At 37.3% G+C, this 16,169-nt stretch overlaps 1 protein-coding gene across 4 annotated transcripts in view; it reads right to left on the reverse strand.

Moving 5' to 3' along the window:
• TRAK2 (trafficking kinesin protein 2) overlaps positions 1-16,169 on the reverse strand; it is a 44,262-nt gene that overhangs the window by 4,079 nt on the left and 24,014 nt on the right. For all 4 annotated transcript variants that reach the window (XM_021397699.1, XM_021397700.1, XM_021397698.1 and 1 more), the window contains 12 exons: positions 10,651-10,721; positions 9,913-10,029; positions 8,428-8,637; positions 7,833-7,911; positions 6,095-6,225; positions 5,839-5,913; positions 4,585-4,701; positions 3,584-3,663; positions 2,730-2,930; positions 2,296-2,594; positions 1,679-1,957; positions 399-498 (listed from right to left, as the gene is read on the reverse strand). In XM_021397699.1, the coding sequence (XP_021253374.1) occupies positions 399-498; positions 1,679-1,957; positions 2,296-2,594; positions 2,730-2,930; positions 3,584-3,663; positions 4,585-4,701; positions 5,839-5,913; positions 6,095-6,225; positions 7,833-7,911; positions 8,428-8,637; positions 9,913-10,029; positions 10,651-10,721 (1,759 nt within the window). The remainder of the gene's footprint in view (positions 1-398; positions 499-1,678; positions 1,958-2,295; positions 2,595-2,729; positions 2,931-3,583; positions 3,664-4,584; positions 4,702-5,838; positions 5,914-6,094; positions 6,226-7,832; positions 7,912-8,427; positions 8,638-9,912; positions 10,030-10,650; positions 10,722-16,169) is intronic.

Here is a 16,169-nt window from a genome sequence, read left to right on the forward strand (position 1 = left end):
TGACAGTTTCAGCTTTAGTAGATTCACTATTAGTGTTCTGCAAAATACCTAGAAGGTATTGGTTGACAAAGAGGTTTTGACGTAAGTACCAAAGCATTTAACTTTCATATGCAATTTTTAATGTCTGAACGTGGAGAAGGGAAACAAAAATAAATTGTTACAACACTAACCAATAGGTTTTTTTTTTTTTTAAAAAAAAAAAGGGCAAAAAAAATTCCTATTTCATTCTGGAGAATTTCAAGTTTCCCCTTTGTAATTGCAATTCCTGTAATGAATAACGTTTTATGTGTAGCCTAACTATCTTGGTATTTTTTTTAAAACTTGTCCATATAACAAAAGCCAGAATGCAACCATTTAATTCTATGCAGCAATTCTTAGGATGTCAGCAGTCATCATACCTGGGAGTTACTTGGGTGACATCAGATGGGTGAAGGATTCTACAGGTAGTAAAGGTATACGTGGAATTTGTTGAAGACAGACACTTGCCAGGATTTGAGGCTGCAATGTGGAGAATTTACATCCCATGAGGTTAAAAATAGAGACTGATTATGATTAATGAAAGCAATGTTTAAGATGATGTTATTATCACTGGTAATTTGTAGCTTTTTTTTTTTTTTAAGACAACAAAGACAGTATTGTCTCAAGGTCAGCTATTTCAGTTGAGAAAAAGATATTACTTTTTTTTTTTTTAATCCATTTACTTTCTTGCTTTATGTTTTTTCCCCATTTAAGATGAGGTGAAACTATGCTTTTCAAATGTTAGTAACATCAATAACAACAGAAGCTAACCAGCAGTACAAGAAATACTGACATCCAACTTGAATCGAAAAGCAAGAATCGTTCCACACAGGCACAAGCTTCTGTCTAACCTTTATGAAATGCTCTGAGATGAGAACTGGAAGTAGTATTAAGTATTAAGCTGTATTTGAACTAGCACTTTGAATTACTGTAGTAGAGAATTCTGCAGAAAATGAAGTATAAGGAGACATACTCGTAAACTAAAATCTAACAAAAAGTAGAGTACTGATATGAAATTTCAGTCTGAAATCCCACACTGCAATCAGAGAGCTCAGCATATAGACAGTGATGAAACTCATGCACTAAGAGAAAGCAGGGATGTTTTTCCCATTCTTCAACATCAGCCTTCCTTTGGGATTTGTATTTTGACAAAAACAAGATCAGTGTTTGCAATACATAATTTTCCCATGAGGGGTTTGATACAAATTTGATGTTAGGATATCCATCCTCACCTTTGTAAGGCACTATTTTCCACAGAATCTAAGCTTTGCTCCTTTTACTAACAAAAATAGCACATATTTAATAATTAAATGGAAGATACCAGTCACCTTCAATTAGAAGGTCTGTTAAGATAGCTGCTTAGCATACAGTTATTCAGATTTAACCTTATCCCAGGTAAGTTTTCCAGCAGTGTTGTACCACCTCATTAAAAAAATGACGCGGAAGATGAACATCACCCTTCTACAACTCCTAGCACTATATTCTGCAGCACGCAGATGAAATTGAGAATGTCTCCCTAACAAATTTACTGCAGACTTGAATGGGGAGGGTGGACAATTTGTATAACAGCCAAAATGATCAAGGCATCAAGTATGGATTAAAACCACAGAAATCAGTGTAGAAAAGGAGGAAAAAAAAAATCACTAACTGTGCTTCTTACCAGCGAGTGGTACTGCTACTGAAGTAATAGGTGGCAGGAAAATCCCTGACACTGGTTTTGCCACTGCATACTTTTTTTTCTCCGGGAAGGATTGTTGCACTTGAAATGTTATACCTCCTTCCCCTTCTTCATCATCATCCTCCTCCAAGTCAGAGATGCGGTGCACAGAATCATCGGTCAGAGGGGTAAAACCCTTTGTAACAACACCTGGTCTTGGGTCAAGTATGGTGCCTAGGTTGGGTCGAGCAAGCTGCTGCCAGTGAAACAGGGTCTGAGATCCTGGTGCGACAGAAGAGAAGAGTTTCAGAGAGCAAATACCTACTATTACATCGAGTGACAAGAATGCTTGATCACAACCATTTCAGCCAACTGGTGCTGATGCTGAAGCGCACAATGCACTTGGATGGCAATGCTAAGAACCAGAAAAAGCCTAACATTTAGCACCATAAAAGAAAGCCAAATACAAAGTGATACTGATGAGCTAGTTGACACATAGCCAACAATACTACTTCTTCCCCTTATTAACTATCATATCTGTCAATACACACAACAATGAGTTAGTTGGCGAATTAATGTCAAATTTTTCCCTGCTGATAGAAGGAAGATTAACTGCTCACCTTCAATGGGCTTGACAATTTGCAGTTTTTCTGGTAGAAGGACACGGAGGTTACTGGAGCTGGCAGAGAGATCACTGAATTCTGAGTTTGTACCCAAGGAAAAACAACTTTCTGTTGGTGTACTACAACCACTAGCTCCTTCTTTCTGCTCAGTCAGCAAATGCATTTTTCGATCCCATTCCTTCTCAAAGAACTGCTTCTCACTCAGATAGTTCTGGTGACGGAGGGAGAGCCTGTGCAGAGCTGTGACTAAGTCATTGTCTCCGGGGGTTCCTGGCTGGCCAGGCTTATGCCTGCCCCTGTGAAAAACCAGAAATAATAACAGATATGGAGACCACTAAATTAAATATTTCTCCCTTACATAGCAAAGGTCCAGCAGGGATTTAGTTTCAAGTGAATCAGTTTAGAACGACAATAACAGGCTTGTTTCCTACTTCAAATTCCTCTCAGAGCTGCTCCTCTGGGTCATCTGTGCATGGCTCTCCATCTGCAAGCCAGACTGAAAAGGCTTTGCTGTCATAACAACACTTGACCTATTAGATCCAGGGATTGGTAATGGAGTAGGAAAAGAAGAAGAGCGGCCACGAGTAACATTAGCAACTCTGACAGTGTCAAATACTCGTTTCTGTTGACTCCTGCAGGAAAAAAACAAGGAAACAAATGTGGGTTTCTAAAAGCATTTCTAAAAGGATAACAAATCTTTGCGCAACAAATTTGCCATAGACTACAGAGATCTGACTAAAAAGATTTAACCCCAGAAGAACAGAATAACCTAAGATACTCCTATTTTAATATCAGAATTAGTGCTTACTTTGACCTGGAAGAACAAAACAGTCTATTGGTAACTATCTGAGAAATTTTAGGAGCTTATATTTAACTCTTGCTCAGAAGTGTGGTCTTCAGGAATAAGTCTTCAGAATTTTAGAAATTATTATTGGTATTTAAGCTATAGCTTCATTTGCCAGATAATTCTTCTATAAGTAGTCAAAGTGATAAAACCAGTGCTGCGCATCAGAGAATCTGCATCATGTCAACGGTTTGAAGTCTCAGAAATCAAAGAATGAGATAACATTCTTCCAGCAAATTTCCAGCTTACTCACGGAACCAAATAAGAATAATAGGTTTCAAAGTTGAAGTCTACCACCTAATGAAATCTTTTTTTTAAGCTACATAGAGAACATTCTGTAGAATGAAAATTCACTTATAAATTTCCCCAAGTCAGTTCACCTTACTTAATACAAGCATACAGAAAAGTACTGAAATGTCATAAAGATAACTAAAAACATACTTTTGCTTGAATAGGAGAGATTCATCAACCTGACTCAATTCCTTACGCATTGTCCCTTCAATTTCTGCTGCAAGGGAATCCTAGAGAAAAAAAAATGAGAACCAAAAGAGTTGACAAATCAAATACAATAATTTTAGCAGAAAACATCTCTTAAAATACTTGAAAATTTTCAATTTATTTCTCATCGATATGTTTCACACAGAGTATAATGCATTGACCTTCCAGTCTCTGAAGGTGGGGAGAAGTAGGCTTTACACCACAAGAAAACCTACATAAAACTGTTCAGTTCTCTTTAGCAGAATCTACCTTCTTAGTACTCTTTATGCTTGTTTCTTAAGATAAGCTACACTTGGTAGGACACCTTCTCAAAAGGTCAAAACATACACGAGGGATTCTGTATACGCAGAATGACCAACCAAAACCTGAAAAATTCCCAGCACAGCCCTGAAATTTGAGTACACTAATCAGAATATTCCTGATACTAAGAAGAACAAAATAAATGCTTTTAACTAAACCAATGGAAAAAATGTTATCTTCAGCAATTAGTCTAACACATTTCTGATTATGCTTAAAGTTTAATTTCACAAGATAAGAAGATAAGGACATAAAAGCACATCATAAGCTACTCAAAGGAAAAAATACCGTTTGAACTGTCAAAAAAAAGAATGGTTTGTTTCTTAAATACCATCAAGTTATAAAATTTAACAATATACTAGCACAACTTAGCTCTAACAACTGAACATATCAAATCCTGCCCTTCAAAGTCGTGTAAAAAGGAAGTGCCATCTTAATATCACAAAATGCAAGTGAATGACTAATTTACTGAACATGAAATTCTCAGAAGTGCACACCTTCACAAAATGAGAAACCTCAGCTCCTTTGCCTATTACAAAATAGTTCCCACTGCAGTGCCTCTAACAGCTGTTTACTCTAGGCCATTTGTGCCAGTAGGTATACAATATAGCAGCAGTATTTATTACCATAGGAAATGTTCTACATGCCTGAGGGTGGCAGAGACAAGCAACAGAGCTGGCTCTGCTGCGTAGCAACTTCACTTCTTCTTGTGATTCATGCAACATCCCCAGACACTCTGCGTTCCGATCTTGCAACTCATGTAACTGAAAGAGAAAAGACAACATGATAACATTAAGCTTCAACAGAAGCAAAACAAAAACGCACAGTGAAACTGAGCAACCTGTATAGATTGGATGGATTTGATACTGTATTTCTACCATTACACAGCACATGACAACATCTGAAATTGAAAGCAGTAATAGACAGAAGAAAGACATTGAGCTGTTGGAGAGGGTCCAGACGAGGGCCATGAAGATGACCAGAGGGCTTGAGCACCTCCTCTGCGGGGACAGCCTGAGATATTTGGGGCTCTTCAGCTCGGAGAAGAAGGCTTTGGGGGGGACCTTACAGTGACCTTCCAGTACCTGGAAGGAGCCTAGAGGAAAACTGGGGAGGGACTTCTTAAAAGGGCAGGTAGTGAAAGGACAAGGGGAAATGGCTTTAGACTGGAAGAGGGTAGATTTAGAGGAGAAATTAGGAAAAAGCTCTTCATGGTGAGGTTGGCGAGGCACTGGAACAGGTTGTCCAGTGAGGCTGTGGATGCGCCCTCACCGAGAGGGCTCAAGGCCAGGCTGCACAGGGCTTCAAGCAACCTGGTCTAGAGCAAGGTGCCCCTGCCTATAGCAGGGGAGTTGGAATCAGATGATTCTAAAGGTCCCTTCCAACCCAAGCCATTCAGTGATTCTAGGACTATGCTCAGGAAAACACTCACACCAGTTTCAGCGGTGAGGGACAAAGTCCAAGTTAAGACTCAAAAGAGTACAAAATTAAAACCAAAATACATTAAAAAAACTGCAAATACCGTAACTACAAATGCAAAAGAAGGAAGAGAATTTCCTTAAGCTATAGTGAGCTACAGCACTGTTGATGTAATCAGTAATATTCACATTAAAGCACTCTTTTTCATAACAATTAAGAACAGTAAGTAAAATCTATTTACTTGTAACATCCTTTTTGCCTTTCAGACTCCTATGAACCATGAAAGTATTTGTGCAGACTTAACTAAAAGCAATTATTCTTTTCCTCCAATTATTTGACTCCTACCACAATGAAAAATGAATAAATAAATAATTTTAAAATAAGTACATAGTAATTAAAAAGCAGAAAGTTCATGTTGTCATTTAGTTTTATTTCTCTTGTATTCTGTTACATACAGAAATGCGCACATGCACTTTAAGTACCTCTGCTGTCAGTTGTCTCTGAGCATCTTTGGAAGCTTGTAAGTGAAGTTTCAGCTCTTCCTTCTCAATCACATGCTGAAAGCACAAAAGAGCGTTTATTATTTTCTTAGCTGATTCCCTTGAGTTGATCCTCTGCCATACTTTCCTGAAACAGTCACAGTGATGTAACCCCCAGCCTGCAAGTCTATTTTCACTCACTGCAAGCAGACGTGTGCTTGTGTAAGCATGCACACACACTTCATCAGCACTCCCTTACTTCTTTGAGTTTATGCTGAAGATCCACAATCTGAGACAAAAGGGATGAAATCTCTTCTTGGTAGCGAACCAACTCCTCACTCTTCTCTGACAACTCCTCTGTTATTCTGGAAATCTGAGCATTTGTTTGCCCTACAAAATATAAAAGCATCTCAGTCAAGGGCTTTAAGGAATGCAAAGGAAGAGAAAAAGTTAACTTCAAATGTAGGTGTAACATGATGAAAGTTGAGTATGCAGAAACTAACGTACATAGCAAAGATAGGATTAATGACCATAACATAACCAAGACAAGCTGCTACAGATTACTTCAAATGACACGGAGACCTGCAATCAAGACCAGGTTTATTGGAATATGCTGAAGAAAGCAGGCTGAGTTGATCTTGCTATAAGCTACCATTCGCTGTAAGCAAAGAGATTTTTTCCACACTAACGTGTGGTAACTATGGTTATTGGTAACAACATAGCATACATCTCTTAATCTACCTTTTGATTCTAATCACTATTTGTTCCCCAAAGACCCACTGCACACAATTTCCAGTGGTTTTTTTTTGTTTTGTTTTTCTTTGAACGTTTCCTGAAAAAAAAAAAAAAAACCATGACCAAGCACCTCAAAAGGCTGAAGTATTTTATACAGAATCTCTTGCTATGCTTTCAGGGCAAGTGTAAAAATTCATAATAAAGTCTGATGAATCCTGCATAAAAGGTCAGACTACATATTTAGAAGCATAGCCTTAAAGCAAAAAATTATTTATTTCTAAAAAAAAAAAAGAAATATTTCATAAATATTTCATCAGTCAGTGGAATTTGAGTTGGAAAAATGATTCTCTATAAGTGCTCAATACTTATCTTTTGAAGCAATGTAAATTAGCAAGATGCACCTTCAATTGATAGCGATTATTGTATCTCACAGATTTGCTACAGGATAAAATCCTGACCAAGGGCCTGTAGGCATTTAATCTCATAGTTAGGATCACTTTCCTGAAGACACAAATTTTAAAGCTGCAGAGTAGGCATTCTTTGGAAGAAGATTCTGTGAGCCTAGAGTGGCTAGTAAGCCTATATATGCTATAAAGTTAGAAAAAAACAGAACTCATGGAAATTCTCATTGAAGGAAAATGAGAGAGGTTTTAAGAACTTAACATGTATTTGCAAAGGATATAAGGTTTTGCAGACAAAATAATAAATTAACAACTAGCTAGGTATCAATTCATATTGTTTTATGGTTATCTTGAAAAAGAAGAAACAAGCAGCCAGTCTTCTTTATGGTGGTTGCATAGAAAAATAAAAAAGCAAACTTAAAATATGGGTTTATTATGCACAAAAGAATCAGCCCATATAAAATGACTATTGATTAAAAAATATTATACAACCATCAAAAAAAACCCCAAAAAACAGAATAGCTGCAATTTTCTGCAAGTAAATACACCTCAAAGCAAATGTAGACAACTGTTCCAGACCCATTAAAACACTTGACAATTTAAACTCGTCTATTTTCCAGTGTCTATAGTCTTCAGTTTAGGAGGTTTATACACGAGGTTTTGTGCTGAAGCTGAATACCACAGTGAAGCTTTATGGAATACAAAAAAAAAAAAAAATGTCTGCACTTGGTAAAAGAGTAAAACTCAAATAACTGGCAGAAATTACTGAAGCTAATTTTTTAATTCGGAGATAAATAAGAGAAAGTTTAGGCAGCCGGTGTTCAAGTACTGGTTATTGCAAGATACAGCTTGGATACTCACGGAGCTCTCTGACACAGTCATTGACTAACTGCTGTTCCTTCTCTTCATACGTAATGGTTTCTGTCTTCAGATGGCAGGCCTTCAAAAAAAAATTATTGGTTTTCCCATTTCAGTTTACGCGTACATATGTTAATGCTACAAGTTTTATTTAGGACATTGTTGCAAGTGAAGAATCTGCCCTCTCGCTGTCTTCATGAGGATTTATTTAATCCTTAATATTGAACTAAGACATAATATCAACACAAAAGAATTTCCAAAATACTGCTACTAATTGCAGTCAAGATTTACACCACAACAGGCCACAAACACTTGAGGGTCTGATACGCCCACATTCTTCAGCTAGGTGCTCACATAGATTCACATATTCCTTCATAGAACATAAGGGTATTGTGAAAGGAGTAAAGGTCTCTGAACATATTAGTAGTGAAGGAAACAGAAGGATGTGGAGAGTGGAGGAAATGTGGTTGGATATGATGTGTATACAGTGAAACAAAACAACTATATGTTTCAAGAGAAGCCCAGAAGCTAGATTTTTAAACAATTCTGATTTATCTCACATCCAGCATATGTAGTACATACTATAACTCAGCAATACCTTCGATCGGAGAGCAAGGTTCTCTTCTTCCAACTCCCTGAGTTTATCTTGCAAGATATCCAGCTGCAAGAGACCTTGTGATACACTGAAAGACTCATTGAAACGAAGTGGTGTGGAACAACTAGAATCTGTTTCGCTTTCCTCAGAAGCAATTGAAACAATACGAAGCAGGTCGTCCTTCTTTGACAGTTCATGCTGCAGCTGGTTAACCTAGCACAAAACAAGATCGCCAGCTTGTGAACTACTGCAGCTAAACACTATTACATTGTATTATTTACGCAGCCTCTAAATTCTTGGGATATCACTGCTCTACTCTAAAATGAGATTAAAAACTGCTCACAGGTCACGATCAATTTATTTATATTTGCACAGAAGATCCAGGCCCTGTTTGTCTTACAGGAAGTTTACCAAATCATAGTTTTAGCACTGTAAAGGAGACTGAAAATTTAAGGTAATACAGGAATTGACAACACAGCTTACTAATTTTATTTTTATTTTTTAGGACAACTCACTTCAGATTATTTTTCCAGCTGCCTTGTTATATCTCACATTTTAACAAGCTAGTATCTTTTTGTTTATGACCACTTTTCTGCAATGTAGTTTCCTGGAGAAAAGAACCAGTAGATATCTATGTATGTCACAGAATGGCCCCCTCCAGACTATATAGTAAATGTACTGTAGGACAAAGAAAAAAGAGAGATGAGACAATCTCAAATTAAAATGAATGCCATTTTACATATTGATATTTTTACATGAATAAATAAGCCTACGCTGGCCTACAGCTATTGTATGTATTTATTACCAGCATACTGTTTAATACAAGCAGCTGAAACTATTTCACTATCATTCAGCCTACATGTATTGTCCCCAAAGATAAAAACCAAAACTTGGGATACTTCATAGGTTGTCAACTATGCAATCCTTTTTTTTTTTTTTTAAAGCAAGAATAAAGCAAGAAAAGATTAAATAAAGAATAAGTGCTTAAAGGAAAAGATGGAATGAAGATACAGAACAGAATTCTCTTTTCATGTTTTTTTGTTTTGTATTGTTTTTTTAAATATTTAAGTGGAAGCACTCCATTACGTCAATTCATTTTCTGACTGTTTCTTCACTTGGGAACTTGCTGTGTAAAAGGTCACAACAGACGTCAACTACATAGTTTATTTTTACTTATATTATTATATCCTTAGTTTAGTACCAAGATATCAGACTGATGGTCAAAACAAATACTTGAAAAATGCAATTTTGCTCTAGGTATATCATAATAACACCTAACAGTCTCACAATTTCTCAGTAACTACCACGTGCAGACTTTATAGTCAATCCTTAGCCCAAGAAAGTTGACTGAACTATGACAATTAGGGGAATGATTTCTAAGTACACTACATAGTTTGAAAGCAGCAATCATGTGTTCACAATGGAATAATATATTTCTATTAATCCCACTTCTATAATCATAAAAAAAAAAAAAAAAGAATCACTCACTTGATCTAGAGTTTGTCCTAACTGTTCTTCTAGTGCTTCATTCTGTTCTGTCAACAAATGGTTTCGCTTAAGCAGGGCTTGTCCAATTCGTGCTGCCAGTTCCAGGTCCTGATCTTTCTGCACATAAAAAGAGAATGAATGTCTACTTTTGATCAGATAAAGCGTAAATTCATAGTAATTTTAGATTTTCCTAGTTCCTGTTTAATGCATCAACACTTTGGATCTCTGCTCACTATCAAATGCATTGGTTCTGCAACAGCGTCAAAAAGAATGGTTCATACTTCATCATTTTGATCCAAAACACATCCCTAACTGCATTTCTCTTGCATAGTCATTTTCAATAACAGAGGGACAGCATCTAACCTAGGTATAGTTTTGTTGAGGTTATATGGGCCCTGTTGTATCATTCTAAGAATTCACATACGCTTAGTTTTGTTGTCTTTCAAGTAACAACTTCTGCAGAACAGACTGCTTAAATGGAATAGTGATGAGAGGGTAAAAGCAGGAAAGCAGAAGAAAACTGTCTCGTCCTTGTTACTTGCTAGCTCCTGTGAGGCATCCATAGTTCAGCTAAATTCTGTTTCTGAAAGGATGCAACTGACTAGGCAGCTTCTCATGACCCATGTGTTTGATAAGCAGCTCATGAAGACAACTGAACCAAGATTCCCAGTAGCTGAATAATTTCCTCAAATATACATCCTCATATATATTAACACAGCATTACAGAGATGAACATACCTCAGCTAGCAGATGTTTGACCATATCAGCATCACTGTAGGTTTTCTGCTCCACATTATCTGTACCTAGAACTGAGCAGAGAAGAAACACACTCACTGAAGCACCTTAATTTAAAAGGGGACTGCTGGGAAGGCAGACAACTAAAACAAGCAGAAATACAGGAATCCGTTGAGGAAACTAGCAGAGACTTATGAAAATGCATTTTAACTTCAGAAATATAAACAATACTAATTTGAGAGACTGATCCAATGAGGTATAGAGTATTTACAGCTCTCAGCAATATTAGCTAGAAGTTGAAGTGCTTGCACATCCTGTAAAATTAGAAAATGGAGAAGAATCTTTAGATCAATTTTTTCAATACTACTAAGCTATTAAATCACCCATCAGGCTGGGGAGAAAGGGAGAGTAATGCACATCCAAATATAGCTGAAAACACCCAAAGACTTCATTGAGAACAAGTAGGACTTGAAAAACAGGACTAAAGGGCATGAAGAACATGAGACAACTCTGAACAAAACTCCGTGCTAAAACATAATGCCCTATCCTGTTCTAGTTCTTGTCCTGAGAAACAAAAGATGCTAGTAAAAAAACTCTTAATTACCTTGCGCAAATTTGCAAGATCCAGACAAGGAGGAGGGAGGAAGTTCAATAAGAGCTATAGTAACAGCAAATGAAAGACAGAAGAAAGAAAAAGAAGAGGAAAAAGAATTAAAATTTAAGGCAATAGTCTACTGGGTCTGGCTGGGATGGAGTTAGCTTTCCCCACAGCAGCGCATACACTGCTGCGCTTTGCACTTGTAGCTAGAACAGCACTCATAGCAATAGACAAAATATTGGTGTGTTAAATGGTGCTGGCACAGCATCAAGGCTTTCTTCCCCCCCTGAAAAAAAGCCCAGTAGGCTGGGGGTGGAAAAGAGGTGGGGAGGGGACACCACCAGGGCAGCTCTCCTGAACTATCCAGTGGGACATTCTGTACCGTGTGATGTCATGCTCAGCAATAAAAGCTGAGGAAAGGGAGGGAGAGGGGGGACTCTTGTTATGAAAATGTTTTCCTGAGCAATCACTACACTGTGAAACCCTGCTTTCTAAGACACAGCCAAACACTGTTTGCTGATGGGAAGCAGAGAATAATTATTTCTTCCTCTATTTCTGTATGGCTTTTGCCTGTTGGGTTTGGGTTTTATTTTTCCCCTTTAATTAAACTGCCCTTATCTCAACCCAAGTCTCTTTTCTTCCATCTTATTTGCTCCCCCATTCTTGTGACAAGGGGGAGTGAGAGAGTGGTATGGTGGGGTTTAGCAAGAAACCACCACAAATTGAATGTTTATTTGCACACATCCACCACCACAAAAAAAGTAAAGGGATGTGTAAAGCATACCTTTTTTCATTCCTAAAACGTTCATGGAACTTTTAAGGAACTTAAACATGATTCTCTTCAGGATTAGAATTAGATACCTTACTTACAGGTGAAGGATATTTATGCCTGTTAAAGCTCAACAGAAATTTGCTATTTTCTCTTCATGGAATCATGATCAAAAAGGCAAAAAATGCAGCAATACAAAATGAATAAATATGGAAGTATCTGCTTCAGCTGAAGGTGTAAATTTACCTGTTTTGAAACTAATTCCATCACCGCTGCATCATGAAATTAGATTATTATTGGATTTGGTCTAGATCTTTTTCTGATAATTTTATGCCTTGTTTAAATCTGATTCACGCTCCAAGTGCATCATGGTATTGGTTCAGAGTGTTTTTGTCTTTGTTCTTACTGAGGGCTGCTGATGTAGTTATGAGACAGTGGAGCTACACTGAAGCGTACAGTAACTTTATTAATATATATGATGTAAGCTATATCCTTTGCATAGGTAATGCCAACAAATAACCTGGCATAACATAACACTAAGGCGGTGCTTCAGAAAAAAATAAGTTGCATTTTGACATACGAAGAAACTTACATAGTCTTGAAAGACAGGAGAACAGAAAGAGCAATACAGAAGAATAAGATTTACTGAACTGTTTCTGTGATAGTGTAACAGGGAAGAAAATGAAACTGACAAGCCTAATACTTTTTACCAAGCAGAGTAAAACTTTTACCAAGTAAGCATAAAAAACCAACGCATGACATCCAAATATTAACAAGCTCTAAACTTAAAGCAGTGATATTTACTAATTCTATTTTAAAGTGGGGTGAAAATAGAAAACCAGCTTCACAAAATGTAAAGTACTTACCTGTGGTGAGTCATGCATTTTGTAGGACAGTTTTACTATGCCACTTCCACATCGTTTGCCAAGGAGGCACTCATCTTGCTTACTAATATTTTGAAAATTCAACTGCACACAAAAAGAACTATCAGCCCTTGTAGGCAGAATATTATATCCAGTTCTCCTGTGGAGAAGTATTCCCACCAGATGACTTCAAGTGGAAGCTTCCACCCATTGCTAAATCAACTTAATAAAGATCTATGCTAATTACATACAGGGTTACTCAGATACGTAGGTTCCTAAAAACAAAGATATCTGGTAAATGAAATCTCAGAACTAAAAGCTTTGAAACTCAGCTCTATAAAACCTTTGTTAATTTCCTTCAGTACAGAATCAAAATTGTACATAAGTTTGTTATACCACTGTCTTATGATCACTCACCTTGCCACGTGAAGGCTGCAAACAACTCTTCACTTTGGTTAATATTCTTGTTATGCAGTGCCATGTCCCTTTATTCACATATACAAAGTAGTTCTAACGACAGACATTTTCTAATTCTAGGTTTCGTATGCTACCACAGTTGAAACAGAAAATATTCTTCTGTCTCAAAGAAAGCGTTCTTCCACTTCACTGGAAACGAGGTGAGTGTCAGTAGGAACTCACCCAGTCACTGGATCAACCTGCTAATAGGCAGCAGCAGCCATAAAAAGAGGAGGAGTTCAAGTGAAGTAAGTAGTGTGTTGCCATTTTTTTCCTTAGATATTGACTCTAAATTGAATCAAATCGTAAGTTCACCATTCTTTATAGGAAAAAGTTGTCATAATGTTTCCATACATGCATAGAGAGAGGGAGAGAGATACACATAAAAATCCCTAGTTATGCTTCACGACTATGACCATCACACTTATTCCCAATTTCAGTCAATAGTAAGAAAGATGCAAACTTCAGCTAACAAGTGATTCAGATGTGATTGCAACTAGATCCTGATTTGTGTTTCTGTCTGTCCCGGACCGTGCCAGTATCTTCTTGTAAGTTACTAGGCTCAAAAAGGCTCATATGATGACAGCTCTTTGGACAATTTCTCAGAGAAACATAAACCATATTTATCTTGAATTTATATGACTTGGCAATTACAACAGTGTACTTAAATCATCATGACAGGATGGCTTGGGTCCAGTTCCAACCCCCTGCCAAGGGCAGGGTTGCCACCAGTTAGATCAGGTTGTCCAGTGCCCAACCTGGCCTTGAATACCTCCAGGAATGGAGCACCACAGATTGCCTTGGCAGCCTATTCCACCATTTCACCACTCTCTAAGTAAAGAATTTCCTCCTAAAATCTAACCTAAACCCGCCCTCTTAGTTTTAAATCATTCCACCTTATCCTATCACTACCTGCCCAAGTAAATGATAGAATTAATTCTGTATGTTATATCTAACTGCAATGTTTTAACTTAATGTGATGCATTTCACATCCAGGTTGGGTAACCAAACTTCAGTATCACATACAGAAGTGTCTGCGTGATATTAAAATGCAAAATTCTAAGACAGACTCATTCAAAAGATTCAGTTTTAGACAGAATTTTACAGTCAGAGCACTTTTGAGAACGCCAGGAAAACTGGTGGCTGTTCCAAAGAATTCTCACAAGCAGCTCACTATTTTCACAGAACAAATTTCTATAGCTAAAAAGAACTTTTTGGTGGGTGAAGGAGGAAGACACCAGTTTCTGTAGTATCTTGACAGCCAAACAATACATGACTTAAAACCCCTGCCTCTCACTGATTGGAAATACAGGCGCACATACACTGAAGAACCTTCTCTTGGAACTCTGCTTTATCACACTTGAAACGCAGGCATTGATCAGAGACACATTTGATGTCAAATTGCTACCAGTACTGACAGACTTTGATCCCATCTCTTTATAATTAAAACTCTGAGGATAGTACACACCCCACTGACTACACACAATCACTTCAAGTGAACTATAAAAACGTTCATTCAACTCAAAATTCATTCGTGTTTGCAGTATTATTATCAGAAACAGGCTGGGCAATAATCATTAGGTGGCTTTCAAAACACTTTCCACAGTTAAAAAAAATTCCAAGCATGAAAGTTCAACTGATAACAAGATTGCTTTAAAGTATGGAATACTATATTTGTAAAAGGCAATATGTTACTTTTATTTAATCATTTGCTACATGCCCTGGGTGGAGGCTGAAAGCACAAACAACAAAAAATCCCTGTTCAGAGGTGGCACGTATGTGGAAGAGGTAATCATCACAGAGAAATAGTAAGTTAAATCTAAATACCAAGTTCATTCTCCCAGGTGATTTCTTCTAGCATATGGAGGAAACAGGACTTAGCCATTTACAGAATCAGGATTCTTAGAGTTGGAAGGGACCTTTAAAGGTCTAGTCCAACTCCCCTGCAATGAACAGGGACAGGCACAGCTAGATCAGGTTGCCCAGGGCCGGATCCAGCCTCTCCTGGAAAGTCTCCAGGAAAGGGGCATCCACCACATCACTAGGCAACCTGTTCCAGTGCTTCACCTTCACTGTAAAGGACTTTTTCCTTATTTTCAACCTGAATCTACCCTCTTTGAGCTTGAAGCCATTTTCCCTTGTTCAAAGAGGGTAGATTTATCTGAAAGTGCTTACAATGTTTTCCGCTTTTTACATGAAACACTTGAAATTACAGTCAAGTAAGTGTTAAGAATTTTTTCCTGCAACCTTTCTATACCATTTCATTTTTAACATATTAATGGTTTCTCCACATGATCTGATGTTATCCATTTTCTTCTTTATGATCTGCTAGCTTTAAGGACTGCTGTAATCACAACTGCCTGGTAGCAAAAAATTAGTTATTTTCAAAACTAGAATGCAGTGATGAACACTGATCTAGGACTCACCTACCTGGCTTTCACACAATTTATATCCCCAGAAGAAATAACTAACAGCATCTTAAAAGCAACACTGACACCATACATCAAGGCAAACATCATCAAAAGAATCACAGCATCATTAATATCCCTGAAAACAGAATCACTGCATTTGCCGTACCTCTTACATTTCATATAATCTAGCACAATTTTAGGTTCCCCACTCATCATATTTCCGAACTTGTTTCTAAATTAAATTTAATGATCAGGCAGCCATGTGACATTCTAGCTCAGGTCTAAGAATGGCAGAGTCATACTAAAAGCACTTCATCCTAACTCAGCTTTTTGTTCCACTTGTGCTAAAGCGTCCAAATTTGAACATTAAATATAAACTGATTAATGTTACAAGGGTACATTTTTCTCTTCAATAAAAAAAAAAA

The sequence above is a fragment of the Numida meleagris genome, chromosome 5 (assembly GCF_002078875.1).
Source record: "Numida meleagris isolate 19003 breed g44 Domestic line chromosome 5, NumMel1.0, whole genome shotgun sequence".
Taxonomy (NCBI): domain Eukaryota; kingdom Metazoa; phylum Chordata; class Aves; order Galliformes; family Numididae; genus Numida; species Numida meleagris.